The sequence below is a fragment of the Crocodylus porosus genome, unplaced genomic scaffold (assembly GCF_001723895.1).
Source record: "Crocodylus porosus isolate Cpor-Errol unplaced genomic scaffold, CroPor_comp1, whole genome shotgun sequence".
In the NCBI taxonomy this organism is placed as follows: Eukaryota; Metazoa; Chordata; order Crocodylia; family Crocodylidae; genus Crocodylus; species Crocodylus porosus.
In genome coordinates, this window is record NW_017728907.1 from 52,183,485 (window position 1) to 52,206,620 (window position 23,136).

At 35.7% G+C, this 23,136-nt stretch overlaps 1 protein-coding gene across 2 annotated transcripts in view; it reads right to left on the reverse strand.

The window, feature by feature from the left end:
- FAF1 (Fas associated factor 1) overlaps positions 1–23,136 on the reverse strand; it is a 297,443-nt gene that overhangs the window by 181,471 nt on the left and 92,836 nt on the right. For both annotated transcript variants that reach the window (XM_019531400.1, XM_019531401.1), the window contains exons 5-7: positions 20,857–20,948; positions 20,270–20,355; positions 9,338–9,443 (exon numbers count right to left, since the gene is read on the reverse strand). In XM_019531400.1, coding sequence (XP_019386945.1) covers positions 9,338–9,443; positions 20,270–20,355; positions 20,857–20,948 — 284 coding nt within the window. The remainder of the gene's footprint in view (positions 1–9,337; positions 9,444–20,269; positions 20,356–20,856; positions 20,949–23,136) is intronic.

A 23,136-nucleotide genomic window follows, 5' to 3' on the forward strand; every position in this document is an offset into this window, starting at 1 on the left:
GAATTAAAATTTAAAAATTAGTGCTTTAGCTACTGTATTCACAAGATGCAATATTATCAAAATTCCTGCTTTGAGTTTCTCCAGTCTGCTGAGATAACCCTGTTAAAAATGCTTGTTTTGGCTGTATCTACTTTGCTTAAGCTACAGGGCCATGCAAGGGGACAGCTGTATTTGGGAGCAACTTAAAACAAATTTCATCCTGGTGGCATCTAATCCAGAGCCTGGTACAAGCAGCATGGAAAAGTCAGTGTCAAAATTAAACAATGCAGGCTTTTCTAGGAACAGATGCTTTTTCCTTGCAGCTGTAAAAACCTTAAAACAATCCTGTACCCTTCTGTCTAGTCACGCAACTACTACAAAGCAAGGCATAAATTTTGCCACTTATTGCAAATGTTTGCTGAGAGCTTTTACAACCCTTTTTAAAAACAGTAACAGGGATTTATTGAAGGTGATTATGAGGCGATTTTATCCCTTAAATTACTTCAGGGTTTTTTAATTTATACCCATGATTCTTGATATATTTACAAGGCAATAACTTTTTATATCAACATTGTATATGCTGCTTGAAACAGAAATAGGAATACAGAATGTTTTAAAGAAAACTGAGCAATTTTACTAAAGCTGTAGCAAAAATTTTAGCACTGAATATAATCAATATAAATCAACACAAATTATTAGGTTTTACAGCATTTTGTCTCTATTTACTACGTATTAATTCACAGTTTAAACTAAAACTGAATACATCTTTATAATAATCACGGACATTCTAATTACATAATAATCATACTAGTTTATTAATAAAAAGACACCATAGGACATTGCAATGCCCTGCTTCAAGTAATATGTATTATAAAATATGTGAAATAACTGCCTTCTCACACCTGTAACCCTCTTAAAGGCTGCACTATTCTAAGTTTACCAGAACATTTCTATGCAATCAATGGACGATTTTTTAACATAGACATAAAAATGGTCTTTCATTACTGAAAAAGCTTCTATAACTCAGTGAATGGAAATGAACCATCAGTTCCCACTAAATATGCAATTTGCAGTGTCATCAACCCAATTCTGTTCCACGTTAACTGGAGATTTTTCTTTGATGCCAGCTTTTATTGCATATTTAACTGTCATAGCACCAGGAGGATGTTTTACACAGCATAATATTTTAAAATACTTTCTTACAAAACACTCATTCAAAAATTGTGAATGTTTCCTTTCTTAAGTTTAAAAAAACAACTTTTCCAGAACAACAGTTCATTAGCACCTCACTATTTATAAGTATAATTGGCCTGTTTGATGGGAGAACAAGACAACATTAGCTTACGCTGTCATAATTTGCAGAAATAAAATGTAATAATATGGAGACAAAGATAGCAATTTTTTTTAAATGTATTTAGAAATTATAAAAACGTAGAAATTATTATATTGTAGCTAATATACAGAAATGATAGAGTATGGTTAAACTATAGACCACAGTACACACAGATGTAACAAACCCAAAAAAAACCACTTAATCCACTAGCACTTACTTTGGGGTTTGTGATTAACACAGATATCTTGCAGGGCAGAACTATTTCAGGTGCTGCATATTACTTTGCTATTCTGAAGGGCGCAAGCACTGGGAATGCAGCTGCTTCTTGCGTTCATAAACTCTAGCTGCTTACATTCACTGATCATTTCATGCTAAAACCTTTTTAATGGCCAGCAGCACTACCCAAACTCTCTTTAGCTCTTTCAAAGCAGACTATTGCAAATACCCATAAGAGAAAATTACAATACCAAGTTATTTTTCTGAATTGCAGTTTTCAACAACTCAGTTTGCTAAATTAGGGCCTGATCCAAAGAGCCTTAAAGAATAAGTTTTCTTAAATCACATGAGTAAACCCATTCACTTCCACATGATCACTTACTTCTAAGGGTAAAAGACAACTCACATGACTGAGCATTGGCAGAATAGGGCCCATAACCAGAATTATAAAAAATGAATCTTTATTACATTCAAATTCAAGTAAACAGACCTTTTAACCTTTAAAGGTTTCTCTCAGTTCAAGTCCCCATTTATGGGGTGTAGATAGACGCACAGACAGACAGAAACACATCCACAAACTACAAGTGTTCACAAATCAAAAGCTAACAGATGTGACTTCTAATTAGTTATAATAATCTGTGCTTCAATGCTATTGGAACAAGCCTCTCCTTCCTTTGAAATTTAAACAGCTTCCTTTGGAGTTTTAAACTCTTAGTGTACTTCTAAGACTATATTAAAAAAAACAAAAATCTCTTGCTTTCAATGAATTTTAGACATCTACAGTGATAACTTTATGAAAGGAAAATATTAAATTATAATTATCCTAAACAGACACAGTCTTGTGAAACTAACCCTACATTCATATGAAAATACAAAGCATTGACTATAATGAATTTGATTCATCCTTGGACACAAAGCTTTACCACAGTAAACTCAGTCAACTGTTGCTCTTGCTTTTATATTCATAGTACTTAAATAGCGCACTTTAAAACAAAAAAACCTCCAATTGGCTTTTCATACATCCACCCTCCCCAAAAATAACGCACTTGAAAAACCCAAATGATATGAAAAGGCTTCAAGGCCTCCTTTCTCCCTTTCATAGCACTTTTTTTATTTCTGTTTGCAGTAATCTGCCTTTCACTTTCTCATTGCTACAGAACAAACGAGGAGGCTCAGCACTTTGAAAAGGGGGCTCAATGTGTAATGGGTCCACTAGAATTAATTTAGTTGCACCAAATCCATTGAGCACTGAGTTTTTTTTCTCCTCTCAAATCATTTTGAGTCGGACGCAGCCCCCAGCCTTTGTAATTCTAGTAAAGCACTTAAAGTGCACAGTAGGTGTTCATCAGGACCATCTGGTCAAAAGCAAAACAAGCTGCTGATTTTGCCTTTGAATAGAATGAAGCAAGTGTGAATTAGTCTCTTCAATTAGCACTATTACAACCTGTCAAGTGCATATTGTAAAACAGGATTATTACAGTATTGGTCACCAGTGCAATTATTTACTCTCTGCCTTTTCTTGCATATAAAAATGTCCATGTTTATTAGTTTCTGATAACTGAAAATGGTTTCTTTAGTGCTACGCACTTCTAAACCACTAAAACACAAATTAGAGATTATGAAACATATTCTGTCAGGAATATATTGCGTTTCATAATGAGTAGAGAAGTAAAATAATGCCCTTTATTTCATATGCTGTTTCTGTTACTCAAGAAAGAAAAGAAATAATGACTGTATAGATTTGCTTTTACCATCTCTTAAAAAAAAAGAACTATTTCCAAAAACAATTATTAAAATATTTTAAATTCCTAAGAAAGCTGTCATTCCAAACAGGTACATGGTGGATATTTTTTCCCTTCTCATTTCCTAAGGGGATCTTTTTTCACATGTGTAACATGTGACCATTTTACAAAAAGATTATCACCAATTTATTCAGCTGATGCAGCTTGGTTTAACAAATATGCTGTTATTTCTCAAAAGTTAATGAGGAAGCAGGAATACTTTAGGGGAAACAAATTGAGATTTTCCATAACAAAAATCTTAAGCAACAAATTCGTGACTTTTAGCTCAAGAAAAAAATCGTTATTGTACTTGTCAACATCTAATTATGGCTTTAAGTATGTCTTAAAAGGTCAAAAACATTAACTTGCTACATAACACTTGTTTATTATTATAGGACAACAGAATGCTACAGAGAGAGATGCTTGAGAAGTGTCTGCTAAACCATATTAAATCTAGCTGCTAGAGATCACATTAAAAACAACAAAACCCAAAATTCAGTTTTAACCAGAATTTAACAAAAAAAAGGTCACTTATTTCAATATTATAACACCTTTTAATTTCTCAGATAATAAATCACTGACCAGCCCCAAAAGCGCGGAATCATGTGCAATCCTCAATGTGTACTGAAAGCTGAATATTTATTTCTGATCTATTTTATATCATAAAAACATAACAACTATTTACAAAGCGCTCATAAGAATTTCACATCAATAAAATTAATTTGCAATAGATGTAACATATCAAACAAGTATTCTGACATTTTGACATTTGACTCAATCTTGGGCTAACTTACTGCACTGTAATTATTTAACCCCAATAATGAAATGATCAATATAATTACTTATGTACTCCATGTTTTACAGGCCAATTTCTGACCCTTGCTATGAAGTACACTTACTCCACAACACTTGTTTTTATAAAATCATTTTCAAATCATCGATAATCAAATATCAGACAAAAAATATTCTGAAGTGCTTTTCTGCACGCAAAATAGAATCCACTTGTATGCCTACATGCCTGCATTGATTTCTTACTGCTAGCTAGATCTCTTATACGAGGTCTCTCTGTATATTTTATGTATATTTTTAATTCCTAAATGACATCCATCTATCCATCCATTTACCAAAACTAAAAAAGAAATGGGACACAATGTAGTCTTTAAACTACGTTAGTGGCTCACTCTGAATACACAATTATATTTTTAGCCATAAAACCTACTTACCAAAACATGAAAACAAAACTTACTACAGAAAAATATGACAATACCAATGACAGTGTATACATGTTAAAATATTAATAACTATGATAAATCTAATTGTAGTCTATCCATTCAAAAAGGGCTGCAAGTGGTGGATGATAAGCTATATATGGCAACAACTCTATAGAAGATTGTGTTCCAGATCCTCTGTATATTACCTATACTAGTTTAAATTAATAAATCTGAAACAGTGCTAGTATGCAATTAAGATTAGAAACAGTAGTGTGGGACTGCCAGGGATGGCTTATGATGACTATAGCATATACTATGCCATCAAAACTCCATATAATAAGTCTTACTTCCGCACCTTCCCATATGCTACCTTAAACATTAAATCATTGGGAACCAAAAAAAAAGCTACCTATCACAGGTGCTAAAAACACTAACAACCTCTCATCACTCACATTAGCCTGCTGGCCAAAGGACTTAATGAAGGGGCAGCTACAGCTCTGCAAAGGCAGCTTCAGTTTGGGAAGATAGTTACCCCTTTGCATTCTATGTGTACATCATGTTCTACCAGGATTCAAAATGCCTGGTACATATGTTTTGCCTGGCATTTCCAGTAGCAGAAAAGCAAAAGAACAGATCCATTTTCAGGAAGACTTTAGGTTTCTGCACATTTTACTTTTTTCACCCTTTAACAGCTGCAGCTTGTGTACACTGGGTGCTTCTTCCCTCGCCTTGGACACAAGGAATCTCAAACAAGTCTGTCAAAGCCAAATACAGTCTATACGATAGGTAAATAGGAACGGTTATACTTTTTAATGCAAGCCTCAGGATAGTTAAAATGTTATGAATAAGTTATTTTTCTATTCAGCTCAACTTAAACTACAATGAATGCATGTGTATTTTATTGTTTGTGACAGAGAAACAGTACCAGAATCAGAAAGTTTGTCACAATAATTAAGGCAGCATTCATTTATTAACCCTAGCTAGGCTGTTCCTCATTTGGATGAGAGCAGAAAGTTGCTTTTTAGAATAAGTTTTCAACCTCTCTCCTTTCCTAAAGAAATAAAAAACTTCTTTCCTCTCCCTTGAACAGCATGCCCATTAATGAAGATATACAGGGAATTTCAGATGGAAAGATCAGCTTAAATGTTTGGAAAAGTAAATTAAGCAGCTTTTTCTCCAAATAAAAAGAAAACAGGCTCAAGGGGATGGACACTAAAACAAGCTATGTTGAACACAGTAATGTCTTACAATAATTAGTCCATTTTTAGTCATTCCCACACATCTAACTACAGTCCTGTTTATAGCTCCAAGATTCAAAGGATATTCACACCTCTTCAATTTCCAACTGCCGCTGGCATATGCAAGTTATCATAGCAATGCAAAAATATTCAAACTCTCAAATTAACAAATTCTCTTGAACATACAAAATTCTCATCACCCTTTCTAAAACAATTCGCTATATAAAACAATGGCTTTTCATTAAAAAAATTAGGAATTTAGAGCCTCCAAATAAATTAAACAAAACATTGCTAATTTCTGCATGAAAATGAAGATTATAGGGGGGAAAAAAACAATCAAGAGTTTTCTTGATACACTATCTGGTCAAGACTAATTCAATAGAGCAATTTTAAAAGAACAAACAGATGTTTGAAACCTGTGACAAATTAATTTGCAATTTAGACCAACTTGGTATCATTAAGTTTCCAAGTTAATAACTCTCCTCCCCCTTTCTCTCTCTCACATGCACACCCAAATCCCACACATCTAAAAAGACAGTTTCAATTCCAGTTTTTACCCTGTTTTTAAACAGTACTAACAGCCACATTCAGTTAAAACCATAAATTATCACCTAGATGTTTCTGTACAAAAAGCTGGAGATGTAGGGAAAAATTCCTAACACAATCTCCCAAATCCAAATACAGGACATAAAGAAGGGAGAGAATATGGTTCCAGACCTGAACTCTGGGGGCTTATATCCATCTGTTGTAAAATTATCTGCCCAATTACTTCTAGTAGGGCAATACATATGTAAAATAACAAGCATTCTTGTAATAACCATTCTCCAATTATTAGATATTTTTAAGATACAGTCTAAAAGAAAAGCACAGAGCTAAAACTGAAGTAGTAATCATAAAGGATGACCGTTAACATGACAGATTTAACTCACTGCAAAATATTCACAACAGTTTTAAAACATTATTTAAAAAATAGTCCGGGGAAGAGAGACACATTTATCCTTTTCAAGTCAGCAGCATTCAAATATATTTAACAACCCAAACAACAGGCCCTGGAGAGACAGTTGCATCCAACTGTGGCAAGCGACGGAACATTTCTAGAATTTTAAATATTTCTTTTAATAATTGATATAGTCATTTTGAATCTTTCTGCATAGGATATAAGGTGTGAGTAGATTGCATTAATACTGCTTAAACATTTCAACTTGTCAGTATGGCCAACTCGATTTCTGAAATATTTGCAGTATTTTCCCATCGAAACAGTAATAAAGGTAGAATAAATATATGCCACTGCTTTATAATCACTGAACATTAATGAATATTTTATGTCTTTTTAAATCTCCCTGTTTAATTTAAAAGGGTGAAATTAAGTCTCCTTCCTGCAATATGCCAATTATCTGTAAATCAAACAATAACTTGGCCATTATACTCCTTTTTGTTAATATAGGAGAAGCTAATTTGAAAACACTGAATGGTGTTTTTAGGTAATAATTGAATAGTGCTTCCTGCCCCCTTGTGGTTGACAACTGCAACTTGCATAAAGCATTTCAACTACCACAAAAATATAAGAGGGGATAAAGTAAACTATTAATTTGTTAAAGCGCAAATGAGAGAGTGAAGAACAATCTAACAAACTCAAGGAAACAAAAAATCACCAATCTTCCCCCTGCCACCCAAAAAATCATGAGGCCACTAAATTAATCGGTTTCTTGCTGTGGTTCTCATTCTTTGCTAACATGCAAAAACTGAAAAAGCATTAGAGAGTTAACATGCAAAACAATGACATGGTGTTGCAATTAGATCAACATGAACAGCCCCTTCGGCTCATGCAGATCCCCACTGGCTCTGTTTAAGATGTAAGGGTCCACCTGTTCAATTGCAAGGCAAGGGCCTGAAGTAAGAAAGAAGATCTAGAGTTCTTTTTTTTATTCTAAAACACTTGCTTCAGCTCAGAATTGCATGGATAATTTTTCTACATCCAATGTGGTGCTTTACCTAATGGCATTACCCAACACAGTAAAATAGGGTGAGTAAAGAACTCCATGTTGGACTTAATAATGAATTTTCTTCCTTTTATTGGTTTAAACAGGATTCCTGAATTTTAAACAGCTTGTTTTTAAATGAAATTGCCTTTGTGTACCAATACCATAAGACACTGAAATCATTCTGTCATCATCAAGAGACAAGATATCTTCGGTGAACATAAAAATACCCAATATTCTCTTAGTCACTGCATCAGGTTTCAGACTCCTTCAGTGCAATAAAAATCTTTGGAGAAACAGCATATTAACACATTTGCACAACATGGATAAAAAATGGATAATATGTACGAGATTAATTTCCTTTGAGGACTGTCAATTTCATTTTAACTGTTAAAATTAAAAAGCATAAATCCACATTTTTAACATATTTACAGAAATCTTCAAAAGGCATTTTTATTTAGAAGAGTGCACCTCCTGAAAAGATAAGTTTCAACAGAGTGCGGCTGTGCATTTACATTGAAACGCAGTTTAATGCATTAACATCTGCTTTAAAGGCAACAGACTTTCACAAGGGGGAGAATCTTTTCAAGGTGGGGGAGTGAGGGGGACAAGCAAATTTAAAATGACCCAGCTAGAATTCCCAGAAAAAAATAGTATTTATACAGGAGATGACAAATGTACACTTAGTGTAGGTTCTTATTCCTGTAATATTATGGAACTAGTACTCTGTCATGCATTGCATGGCAAAAAAATTTAAGAAAATCTGCTAAATCTTACAAAAATGATCGAGGGGAAAAATCTCAGACCAATAATAAATATGTACTTCAAATGTAAAGCAAATATTTACTTTTCAGAACTGCCATCAGGAAATAGTAAGGATTCATCATTCAAGCACATTTCTAGAATAAACTTGCCAGATTCTTAGAAATGGATTATGCACTAGGTGCCATGTGAAGCACAGCAATGGGCAACAATCTTTTCCCACTGAAAAGAGTTAAGAAATAGGGGTTTCCAGTTCTATAACTGGAGGGTCAAGATGTATATCACAGACAATATTTGTTGCTAGGGGATTTAATTCCAACACTGTTCTTTGTGACAACACCTCTTGCTGGCCACTCTAGAGAACAACAGTGAAATTGTCTGTACAAAGAAACCACTTCCAACCCAGCCAGAGTTAACGTACTGGAAGAGAAAAAAGTAGTGCCATACTTTCTTAGTACATGGGAAGGCTGCAGGTTAAGAGAAAGCAAGTTAGAGATAACTTTATGGGATTCAACATCAAACACACCTGAACAACCACCAACTTTCCTCTAAACTCCTTAATAACTAATTTCATAATTAACATGATGTATATATTTTACTCTTAAAGTATAAAATGTTACAGAAAATCTATTTCTTTTAAATAGGAAAACTATTTGTATAAATTCTAGGGCAGGTTTTTACCTTATCTACAGTAATCTTTGACAACCCAGTTAATTAAAACTCAAAACTGATTAATGAAACAAAGGAGTTCCAACCAGAACCTACAAGCCCTCTTTAACGGAGTTGACATTAGATATAATGAGCTACATTTATTCTTCAGCTGTGAGACAGAACTAACCTCCTGAATGGTACTGCTTCCTGAGAAGTTGAGGTTGTACTCCCGCTGGACTTCTCGATGGGTGATGATCAGCATGAAGTTTTGATTTAATGACTCCTGCAGGGCCCTGAAATGGTTGAAAGAAAAACAAGAAAATCAGGGATAAGCATGTTCTAGCTTGCTTTACCGTTAGCTGCAAAAACCCCAGGAGTAGCCGAAACCCAACATGGACAAGTCTAGGCACAATGTTATCATCTCTTTTTCTGCTCCTAAAGACAAGAGAGCATGCGGAGAATGACCAAAGGCTAACCTGCTAACTCCTTCTCTGGTAAGGTGACTGCCACCTCAAAGGCTATGTTTTATTCTCTCAATTTTGAAAAAAAATTAGGCTATGCCATTATCATAAATATTAGCTATATTTAGAACATATATCATTTCATTACCAGGCTTGCAAGTATATCTACATTCAGCCAAACAAGCTACACTATACATTGGAAACCCATTTTAAATACAGAAGGACAAATCCTGCAGTGACTTCAGCAAGGCTTCCCGAAATGTAAATCAAGGCAAGATTTGACCTATATAGAATAATTCAGATCACATAAATCCAGATAGATAAGAAACAGAAAACTAACTAATATTGTTTTTATGAATGAGGCTACTTTAATTATATTTACTAAACAGGTTATACTAAAACACCAACACAGTATTTATATTAACTCATCTATTCCAAGGACGGCTGAACAAAACAGTGTCTATCTACTTTATTTTCCTGTATCTTGCTCTTCTGAGACTGATAAACTTTGTGATCATTCAGATCTGCACAGCTCCAGGTTACTGTTTTCCCTTTAAACCCAAATTTGCCTTTGACAATGAAGAAAAACTGAAGAGCAGACCTCCCATGCTGATGAGCACAATTATACCTTAAGAAAGATTTTCATAGTAACATGAAAGCCCCAGTTTGCTTTCTTTTCATAGAATAGCTAATTATGATCTCCATTTTTTCAACACAAGGTTTATTCAACACTCACTGGAAGATGTCCACAAATTAATTTGTTTTAGATCTCAAGTTAAGTTCCCAGATAGAAAATAACTGTTTAAGCAAATTTATTTCCATCTTTTTCCAATCCCAAGCATAATTTACAATAAAAATACATGATAATACTGCAGAAGCCAGCCAATGTCTTTTACAACATTAATAACTGTAGTATTATAAAGATACAACACATGACATGTACATAAGTGAACAAGTAATTCTATACTTCATACCTGGAGTTGACTGCATCTCCTACAAACTAATTCTATAAAAAGTTTTAAAATTGTTAACTGTATTTCAACAAAGATTAAATATTTTCTGGAAAAAACACATTCTTAAACACGTTTTTACTTCCTCATAATGGAGTCTGGATTTTGAAAACTGACTGACTGTTAGCCTAATTTTAAAAAAAATAAGAAGTGTCACTGGTGTTTACTGTTATAACAAGTATTAATAAAGAAAATATGGGCTGGAATGCAAAACACAACCATACATATAATGCAATGCCCGTATTAGCTTTTATGTGTTGGAGAGAGTTCAGTGGAAAGTCCATTACACCCTGGTCCTTTTTTATTCCTTCCATTACTGTCTTTAAAAATCATCTCTCTTTGAAATTATCAGTCATTTGTACGTTCCAGTATGGATGGACACACATACAGATATGCATGCTTTTTACAGCATCATTTTACAATAAATTGTTCTAACACTCCTGAACAATTAAGCAACAAAAGTTAAAAGCCAGTCCTGCAAACTTATTGCACATAATCTTGCCTACTATAATCTTGCTCAGGCCACGAAACACGCCTCTTTTGCAGTGGTGCAGGGACACAGCCAGGTGCCCAGGGGACAGGCACAGTGGCAACTTTCAGTTGCTGCATGTTCACAATTGTGATCGTGCAGCCGGCAGCAGCAGCTGTTTTTTTTCACCTCCTCCCTTCCCAAAATTAGCACAGGGGGTGTTTGCCCCATTCCCGAATACGTAGTTTCTTTCATTGTGCACACGGGGTGGCAGCACAAGGGGTGTTTCATTCATTCGCACAAGGGGTGTTTGCCCCATTCACTAAGACCCACTGCTTTTTCGCAAAACACAGTCCAAGCTTTTGGGAATGACGTCCTGGAGGCTTCCTAAGAACATCCATCAAGTCCCTTGGAAGTCATACCTAATGTCAATACATGCAACCGATTCTGACAATTGGAAATTGGTCAAGAAAAAACCAACAGATTATGCAACCCAAAGCACTCCCTTGTCAGGGACTGGATAGTTGTGGTCTTAAATTTTGTTCCTGTTCAGAAAGCACAATGTCTTAGAACAGGTGTCAGCAACCCAAGGTCCCAGGCCTGATCCATTCCACAGTGCCACATGATCAAGCCTGTGGACATGGGGCTTCTGTGGCAGGGGGCTTCCAGCAACAGTCACTCAGCCCTGCCATTCAGGGAAAAGTGACGGCAATGGCTAGGTCCTAGCACCTGTCCGCCTGACCGAAACTGGGTCACTCCTGCCCAGAAAGGTTACCGACTGCTGCCTTTGAACGATCAGTACTTGGAGACACTGCACTTGCATGACAAATGAAACAATGTCTTCCTGCATGGATTCCCACAGTCTTAAGCAGGCATTTCCCTGAAGCCAACACAACTTTAGGAAGTACCTCACATGTCTGCTGTCAGCAAAGCTGTTACATTTTCAAATTTCTGAACTTAAATTAAGACTGTGTACCTGTATGTTTCCTTTTGTGGCCCATTCTTATTAGACTTATCAATCGATCATTATGTCTGTGTTACATTTATTATGGCAAAAGCCAGGTTGCTTTAGCAAGACTGCAGCACCAACATTTCTGGTCATCTTTTTCACATCTTTATCCTTCTCTAACATTTTAGACTTTCAAACAACACATAACTTTGTTGGGAAAACGTTAGCATGTGAAGTTGACATACACAAATTAAACTGGAATATACTAGGAGTGATTGTTACAGCTCCTTCCTACTTTTTTTTGAAAGTTTTCTGCAGTTGTTAACACTTGCTTTCTATTTCCCTGAATCAGAAGTCAACACATATCTATATCTGTATCTATCTATCTCTCTCTCTACCTCTCTATCTATATCTATCTATCTCAGGAATTTTTAAGGACATCAATTCCAGTGATATATTGGCTGAAAATGTGATCATTAACCAGAAATGCTCTTCATCAGGGGACAGTTCGCCACTCTTTCCTCACGCAGTATCTTATTTGAATTTTGCTGGAGTAGGAGATATAGAGGGAAATGTTTTTCCTCTTATTTTCTCATCTGGCTATTTTACATGAAAAGTATAAAAAATTTAAGACCAAGACTTTCAAAAACAACTAGTCATTTTTTGTGTGTCAGTCATGGCTGCCCTACTAAGACAACTGGCTTCTTCACACTGTCAGTGGTTGGATTCTCAGTATATTCTCCAACTCAGGCTCTTTTAAACGACTCTTTTAAACTATGGTCACAAACTAATGCCACAAAAACTGATGTATCAAAAAAATCACTTGTTGCTTCCAACAATCCTGGCTGAAGTATATGGCTATTAAAGTACCTATTCTTCAAAAATGTATTAAGACATGAATAGTACAGTTTAATTATTTAGACCTTGAATTAAAAGTATATCTAAAACCATTTCAAGTTATAGACAAGTTAATAAAACAGGTGTTTGAAGGAAGGCTCCCAACTCCTTAGACAAGCAACTAAATAAGTAATTCTGATCCTAAAGGGTCTGAGAAATGAGAAGTTCCTCAGCATTTTTGAGGATCCACTCTACACCCTCAGTTAATTACTGGGGGATCCACACGCTCGAAAATGAGGATTTTTTTTAAAGGTACCTAAATCTGTATTTAGGAGCCTAACTTTATGGATGGCACCCATCTTTTAAAATCTTAGCACAAGTGTTTCCTTCAAATGTGATCAGTTAAAGCAAAATAGTCTCTTCCAGATAAAAGATTAACAAAGATTTGGGCTAAATTCTGTTTCCCACTGAGGTCTGGGAGGAGCTTACCATTAATTTTAATGGGGTCAAGATCTGAGTCTCAGTTAATGGACAGAAACATATTAAAAAATCATCAACTAATACTAGAACTGTGTCCTCATTCTGCACACCCTGACTCACAAAAGACTCCTTATTGATTGATGGACTTCATATTCCCATTTACTGCATTCCTGGCTGAAACAACTGCATGTTTCATGGTCAGTGTGGGGGCAAGAAACTCCATAATGCCACGTCCCATACACCATGGCAATTGAGTATGCATGTCCCTGAGATAACCAAATCCAGGAACTGGAATATGAAGTTTGTGGCCTGAAGGGAAGCTTCTCCCTATGAGCAATGAAGGCTCAAACAAGTAAGTTTTCACAAGTACTATCACTTATATTACTTATTATTTGTATTCTCCAAGAGCCTAGAAGCCATCATCATAAACTAGGGATCAAGTGAGGTTGGCATGATGAAATACACAGAAAAAGATGATCCCCTACCCAAAAAGAGGTTAAAATCTGCCTAATGTGCTTAAAATTAATAAAAGGTTGTGGGGGGGGGTTTACATCAGAAATCTCTCTCTCAATGCTCCAACTGCAACTACTTGGTTAAACATACATGGTATATTTTGGTAATTATCTTATGCACACAGTTAAAAAATAAACATAACACAGCACAACACAATATAACATACCTATCACACTATTCAAAGTTAAACTTAGCGTCTGAAGGATTTTTGTGTGGGGGTACTTCCAATCCGGTAGCAGAAAATAAAGCTTACACTCTACCTATGCAAAGCTGAGGAAGTTGGTTAGTAATTACAGTATTTTAATTTTTTCTTTAATTTTTCATCACATTAAATTACCCATTTTCTAGTTATTGTATAACACTGTAAAATCCTGATTAAAAAACTAGTTTCTTTTTATATGCAAAATGATTTGGTTATATATCACATGAAAGCCTCAAGGGTTATTTTCTATGCATTTGTTGGCAAACTAACATTTCAAAGCCCTAGGCATTCTTTGAAATAACAAGAGTGGACTTATCCAACATGAAATTATAGAACTATAGGACTCAAAGTAACGCCTTGGGCCATCAAGGCCAGTCTCCTGCATTCACAGGCAGTCATTTATCTTGAGAGTATTAAAAATCATCCACTATAGCCCATCTTCCATCTCTTATTGTGGTCAAGGTTTAATGCTTCATAAGAGGGGTAGGGATACCAATCCAACATTCATGAGGGATTGGTTTAAAAAAAAAAATCCTCTCTGTCCTCTACAGGCAACTAGCAGAAACCCTGAACATCTCTCATCTGAGGATAGAGTTGCCAAAGAGCTATCAAATACTTGAATTCACATATCACAAGCATTGCTTTTTGACCCAAGAACAACCCTTTCCTATCTCCTTTCCCTAAACCTGTCAACCCCCTTCCTGAACCTAGGCAAGCTCACTGTCCCCTTTACTCTGTTAAGAGCATTCCACACCTTCTTCCTTCCAATTGTTAGCAACATTCTTCTAATTTCCCGTCTGAAATGGTTCATAACCAATTTGTAGCCATTTCATCTCATGCTGTTGTTCTCTAACTGAAATAGTTTATTCCTCACTGATATTAATGCTGTAAATGTATTTTATAAAAAGTAAAAGATCTCTCTTCTCAACCTCCATTTTGCTAAGCTAAACAAGCAAAGCTCTTTTAATTTCATCCCATAAGGAAGAGTCTCCATTCCTTGAACTATCCTACTAGCTATTCCTTGTATCTGTTCCAGTTAGAATTATCCAAGAAACTAAAAATTGTTAAAAAAAAAAAAAAAAATCAAAATTCACCTCTGCTAGTATTTTCCAAATGTTCTCTTTTCATTCAATTCTTATCATTCTTTTTATGAAATTCACTAATTTTTCCCCATTAGGCAAGATTTTTTTGAGCCCTCCCAAAATCCCAGAATATTATATAAATAGGTATGACACATGGTAATTAACATTTCCATTTTAAACTTACAGATTTCTACAAGCTCGTGTCAACAGAAGTCCAAATTTACTGTAATTACAGATTATTTACATTAAAACAAAATAAGAAATCAGTATGTAAATGTAATGTTTGTTGTAGCTAATGCTGCAGGCGATGGCAGATTAGGTTCAAACAGCAATCAGTTAGAAAATCTGGCTAACATGTAAATGAGCAGCAGCTCTTCTGTTTACATTCTACTGCATTTTAAACTTCAGGATTTTAAAACTGTCTCATGAGCAGATGTGAAAATAAAACATTAATCTTACCATTATTATTATTGAAGCTTTCAAAGTAACTAAAGCAAGGCACTGCTCCTGTCCAGCTAAACAGACAATACTAATAATTGGAGTTGCAGATTACACCGTTCTTAATTAACACTCTGCTACAGTTGTTAACATACACCAAGGCACCATGTCATAATCACCACTGCTCTGTAACAATCTTAAAACGCATGTAATGAATGAACAGGCTATTACTCTGAAGATACTTTTTCAAAATTTCTATCTATCCATGTGATTTACCTGCTCATATATTTTGAGTTAAAGGAAATACACTGTTTACAAAAATCCTTTACAGAAGCCTACACAGTAAACAGTGTTTAATTGCTACAGGTAATTTAATGGTACTGTAACTAGAAATAGGAAGCCTCAGACCTTCCAGTAATTCACAGAACATAGTTCACAGAAACATACCAGATCACCTAGACTATGTACAGACAGTCAAAAAGCCTGAGGCTTAACTGATTTAGTGGCAGGTTAGTCTAAAATGCATAGCGTGAACCAATAGCAAATGAACATTCACTTTTGACTCCAGAAATGCAGCTACATGCCTGCAGTGGCTCAGGCCAGAAGCCAGAGGGTGCTAAGAGCACGCCTGCCTGCTCAGCTAGAGCAGACAGCTTGGAGCCAAGGCTAGCCTGCCCACCCTGCGAGGGTAGATCAAGGCTTGCAGGGGAGGTGCAAAGCATCTTGGGATGCTGGGGGATTGTGAATTAACTCTGGGGGGGGAAGTGGGACAGAAGTTCAATAAACTGATTCAACCTAAGTCAGTGCAGTCTGAGACTCCATCCATCCAAGTTTATCTTAAAACCATCTTGGTCATTTGAAAGTGGTTTATATGCAGTTAATATCTATTGTGTTACAGATTTGAACCAGTTTCCAATAACTTCTACCGGTTTATGTGCAATTTCTGTCCCTAGGCCTATAGAACAACTTGATAAATCTGGTGTCAGAGAGATTCATACAGGAATAAGAGCCCCTGGAGATGGAGTGACCATGCACGGCAAGGAAAGGGGAAGATACAAGAGGATCCTTGGGTCCACATAGCAAGCCATTCAGCCATCCCTTTGCTTTCTCTGTACTGTGTTTGCCAATACTTCCTTTCCACCCTTGGTTTGGCCCGTTTGGATGCAGTAAGAAATAGAGGTAGCATAAGGTAGCCCCCAGAAATAGCAGAATAGTTGCCAAGGAATTTATTATTCAGTGTTGTAAGACAGGCACACTGTAGCATCCTGCGTTTCCATTGTCTTTTGATTGTCTTTTATGGATAGCTAAATATGGCAAAGGGAACATACTAAAATTGTAGAAGCAGGTCATGTACGTTTGACTGGTCTTTAACATTTCTTTTTTTAAGATGTGTTAGTATAGCAAGTTGTGGTTACTATTGCCATGCTGCTGGCTTGTTATAATTCCAACTTCCACAACATTTGGCAGCTAAATCACAACCTGTACCCTTGGTTTTATCACCATTCAGTTGCAATTCACTGTACTTGTGTTGACTATAAAATGTTTGCTGGTCTGACACACCATGAATGGTTGCAGATATCCTACCAGGTTTTTTGTTTAAACTGCATAATCACTTTGCTGTAATGTTTAAACGCTAGCCTTGATCAGCTGAGGTGTTAAATTCCTCAGCCAGTCTGCGTCAGCCAACCTTGAAGCATAGGAACAGATGGGGGAAGTATATTTGTAGACATGATTATCCTTCAGTGCCAGGGACAGGCACAAGGTACAAGTCTGTAGAGTAATGGCCAGAATTTTTTTTTTTAAAATAAAAAAGGGCATGAATGCCAAAAGGTCATGGGCTGGAAACTCAGACTTTTGAAATACTGCACTTTTCTGGAGATATTACAAGTCAAGATTATTTATCTCTACAGGAAATTATAAGGGCATTTGAAGAAAAAGGCAGATGGCAGACTCTTGAATATGTGGCAAAGTTCCTTAACATCCATCAATGAATAGATGTTATCTGCAATTTAAAAAAAAAGTGTGATGCTAACAAACTAATCTAAATAAACACTGACCTATCAGTAGGCAGTAAACAGTGTAACTGGGTTTGGTACATTGCTTCAATTAGATGTGTTTTGATCTCCATTGATGCTTTAATTGGAGACAAGCTTCCCTTTTCATCTAGAATTTATGACTTCAGGGAGATGATCTAGCCTTCAAATTATAAATGTTTAAGTATCCACTAATTAATCATCATTTAGCATCTCAAAGCTTCCAAACTCATCTTTAAAATACTACAAAATAATTTCCACCAGGAAACGAGTTTCAACTGTAAAGTAGTGACAATGTCACCCTAATTTTACTACGGTATTCTTTTATATTGTGCGTTTGAACACTTTAAAGTGATCAATATTTTTTTCATTCAATATACAGGACTACGAAATAAAGTAAATATCCTTTTAAAGCCTGCATCTTGTATCTGAATTCAATAAATAACATTTAAAAATGAGTATCCCTCTAAGCTATGAACACTTATACAAAATTAGATTTTCAATAATAAATAATGTGCAACCAGACCTGGTCCAAAAGTTTTCAACTTTCAGAACTGATGTTAAAATGCTGCATTGCAATTAACACTGGGGGTGGGGGAGTGCGAGGGCTCAAAATCAAGAACATTTACCCATACAGCTTTAGCTATTTGTCCACTACTTTATATATACACAACTGCTCATTTATGACTGTAATTCCTGCCTATAAGAACACTAATAAAATAATAACATAATCACATCACCCCTAAACATGGCTTCTGTCCAAAAATCTGTACTCCTAAAATACATCATTTGCCATGTCAAAAAAGTTAATACATCTAGGCTTTGATAATCCAAGAATGGAAAAGTGCCCTAAAGTTAAAGGACTACCACAAAGTTTATGCTATGCATGGTTCTCTGTCCCTCTACTTTTTTTTCAATTTTAAATTAACATCACATACATCTGTATACCTCTGCTGAACTAGCATGGCTCTACAGCAGAAGTTTTCTTTAGTAATACTCTCCAATAGCGCAGGGACGACATTTATCTTAAGATTTTTAAAAATGATTTCTGAACCCGTATTATCCACCCTTCTTTATCATCAAGCCCATTTCCTCCTTCATGTCCTACACACCTGCTTACTCATAACACTCTGCTGTACCCCAGTTAGAAGAGGCTACCTAGAGAAACTTCCATCCTTGGAAGTTTTCAAAAGCAAGTGAGACAGACACTTGGCCGGGATGGTTTAGTTGGGGCTGATTCTGTCTTGACCAGGGGGCTGGGCCAGATGACCTTGTGAGGTCCTGCCCAGCCCGACTTCCCTATGATCCTAGTTTTCCTTTAAACAATTGCTCACGTAGAATTCTCAAATTTAAAATTTGATTCAAAGCAGCACCATCATCAACTACTACTGTGAGCACTGTGCACAGAGGCTTGGATTCAAAAGGAATCCAAAGACACCTAAGGGAATTAGGTGCCCAACTCCTATTAAAATTATTTGAGTGAAAATAATTCTCCTGGGGGCTTTTAAAAATCCAAGCTAGCACTTTCATTCCCTCTGTGAGACACAAGTAGCTTAAAGTAATACTTTTATATTCTTACTAGTTACAATGCAGAATTTTTGCTCTTCAATTGATTTTCAAGTATTATCATTACTGGTAACATATCTGTATTTGTAACCATCTCTACAGAGACCCCAGTAAGCTAACACCCAATAACAATAAAAGAAAAAATAATTACTTCTTAAGACAACATGACTGCAATTTATTTTATCAGTGATGTGTGGTTTGAATGAGTAACAATGCAACTGTTCCTATTTGCTTGTTCTGTTGGTAGGACATTATATTCTATTAGACTCAATTACTGTGCACCCCCTGGTGGCTATGTAATAATGTTAACTACATTTTTACTAGTAAAATTCATACTACAAAAGAAGTACCTGCCAAAGACAAGTTCTGGTGACCAGACCAGACCATAAGAATAATATATTAATTGATGACTGAGATAGTTGCATTTCATTTTTAACAGAATAATTCATTTTCAAAACAGCGTTATTCAATAAGCTATTTTAATGCTATTGGTTTTTATTTAATGATTTAAAGCAGAAAAGAGCAACACAGAAGATAACTTCATTTCCTTTAATTGAGAGAAATTATCTGGCATTATCACCTACATGCAGAAGTCCACAAGTCCAGTGAGAGGTGACAGCCTAAGGTAAAATCTTAACTATTTGGAAAGGAATAATGCTGAACTGCTGGTGATCTGATGATGTTTTATAGATACTTATATCTAAAGAAACAAACCTTACGTAAGATACATCTTTAAAGGCCATCTTCTGCTCTGTGTGCGCAAAACTGCATTTGCACATATATTCATCCACAATGATGAAGTGTAAAACTCCGTATGTACACTTTATACAGTTAGACTCGAGTGAAGACAAGGGGTAGAGAATTTACTCTTCCAAATCTTTTTTTTTAAACAAATGAATTTCGAGGTTGTAAATCTGACCTGTAAGTCAATGTTTTAGACTAGCACAGTTGTTATAAGGGTACATAGTTTTTTTTACTCGTATAAAAACAGATGCTCTTTTGAATTCCAGATTTTTTCACAAAAGTAACATAGAACTGCAGATAAGTTCATGTTGGTATAGTTTATGAGAAAGTCTTACCCAGAATTACTTGAAGGATGGGGCAGTTCAGGTGTTAGAACATAAAGACTGTTGTTTTTTGGCAAATGTAGAGTTTTTAAAACAGTCTGAAAAAAAATGTTCAGAATTAAAAATTATACATTATAATTTATACAATACTGCAGTGTTTGAAAATCCCAAGACCATTTTTCTCTTGTTATATATATAAAGTTATATATTCTACCTATTAAGCATGTATAGCTTAATAATGCTACAGAATAATAAAATATTTTGCCTAAAGATTCATTCCTTATTGCTAATTTAATAATTTGCTTTCTGCAGGCACAAATGTCATACCACACTGACCACAGAAATTCAGGGGGAAATCTCATGTAATCCCATTACAAAGTTTAAGTGAATTGATTTCTTACGTTAGTTTGACATTTGAGATTTCTAGTAATACTATTAGAAATCTAATCTCTTCATTTGTAATCCTCACCTACACACGCAGGGGTGTAGCTGGTCTAATAAAAGATATCGGATTTACCCAAAAACTTTGTCGCTTACATGCATTCGTTTTGTTGGAAACATTTGAATAATTTCTTGGTAAAACTGTAGGAAAAACTTACACTATCATCTACATCTCCGGTCTTCCATCCTTTAAGCAACATTTTAGATGCAGGAATTTGAAGTTCATTCTCTAAAATGCGTTTGATCTCTCCTGCAAGGAGACAAAGAGAAAACATGTCACCAAAATCATATTAGCAACTTTTTTCTATATTCAGGTTAATCAGGTGTCAGACCTTCCCTCACTGCAAGTGTACAACGTAGGAGCTAGGAGGCTTAAGTGTGAAGTGCCCTATTTTGCAAAATGCATACAATTTTTTCAGCAACTTTCCTCACCAAATACCTTAACATCACAAATAAAAAGACGAAGTCAAAAAAAAAACAACAAAAAAAACAACACGCAACAAAAAACCCATTTCACTATCCCCAAGATTCCAGACAAAAACTAGGGGTGAAAAAGCAAGTAAAATTAGTCCCCATTTTTTTTTTAAGTTAATGTCACTAAATTCCAAAAGTACTCATCCCAAATGAGTTAAGAAAAGAAAGAAAAACACTACAACGATGTCCTTCGATTTCAAAATAAATCCACAAGGCACAAAAAATGACCTTGTACCCACTGACTTCAAGGGTCAGGACCCTGAACGCACTTCTTCCTTAAATGAGGTTGGGAATTTGGGGGGTTTTTTTTAACCAAAAACAAGCGCTTTGTTTTATTCTTTAAAAACAAAACAGACAAGAACCTCAATTTGTTAAAAGTGAAATGGTTTACAGAAAAGGATTTATATTTCAACCAATTTTTCATTAGCAATTATTTTGGAAAACTGCTTTAAAATACTCCAAAACACTCCTAAATTAGAGTTTCTAGTTTTGCGTCAAAAGTAGCTTTTCATTTAGAATATTAAGGTGATTAAAATAAAAAATAAAAGGTCAAAGTCAAAATGAAATATTTCAAGAGAACAAAAGATTTTTTTGGTTCATTAGTTTATGGGATTTTTCAGATGGCTCTCTCATCCTGCTTCAGAACAAAAATAAAATGATGACATTTTTTAAAATATATCCTTACACAGGAAATCCATTTCCTGCATTAGATCTATTCATTCCGTTAACCTGAATCTCTCAAGTACCTTACAAAACCTCAGTAATTTTTATGAATTCATTATACCAAAAATGAAATTTCTGGTTACAGTGTTCACTCAGGTCACAGTAGCAGGAATGCCAATGTACAACATTTCAGCACAAATCTGAGCAGACTCTTACGGAAGTTCAGCCTAGCAGCTAGCCCTTTGCCTTATATTTTCATGAAGAAGGTACTGATTATTGCTAGTTAGAAGTAACCAGAAGACGCTTTTTAAAGAATAGGTCAAAAAAATTAAGCTTTAATGATGATGGATTGGATTATTTTTTAACGACGTTGATTTTAAAGCATGGTCTCAATGGTTTTTCAAATACAGTGACTGTTAAATTACTATGGTTAGGATTTTCCCCATAATCCTCCCTTTCATATTTCTGGCACAAGCATCCTGCTGTCTGGGGAGAGGAGGGATGCTCTGTTTCATCTAAGAACATTTTGATATAGCAGACGAATGGACCATGCATTCGGGTGTGGCACTTGATGCATCTCAGAAGGAAGGATGTTCTTGCTGTAGCAATATCAATGGGGTAATGAAAGAAAAAAACTTACGGAATCATGTATTGATCAAAGGAGACCGGGGTACCCAAAAGAAAACGGAAGCAATATCTGGAGAGTAGTCCTTAAGAGCAGCTTCATGTTCTACTTTTAAAATGTATTCGCTGAAAGTGTGGAAGAACCCATTCTAGAATTGAGATGGGTTCTAGATGAGAAGTAAGACGTGAAAGGGAAAACACCTGGGTATAGCAATCAAAGTAATAACATTAGCAGTACTCTCAGCATTTCCAGTTTTTTATCCCTTTTTTAATTAAAATATTGACATGCAGCACTCCAAGGAAATGCACAAGAAATATTTTGAGTTTTACATAATGAAATCCAAGAGCTTGACCAGGAATTCTTAGGTCAGCTCATGGAGGTAGCGAAGTCTAAGGATGTGGTAGTCATGGGGGACCTGAACTTCCCAGACATCTGCTGGGAAGAGCAGTCAGCCAGATCTGACCACTCACATAGATGAAGGTCCTGCATTTGGGCTAGGAACCTAACCCAGGAGGTGCACAGCCCCACCAGGGGAGACACCTTGTTGGACCTGGTGCTGGCCACGGGAGACGACCTGGTGAGAGGGCTGCGGGTGCTCGACCACCTGGGCAACAGTGATCATCGCCTGCTGGAATTCACCATCCAGCGCAAGGTGGCAAAGGCCTGCAGCAAGGCA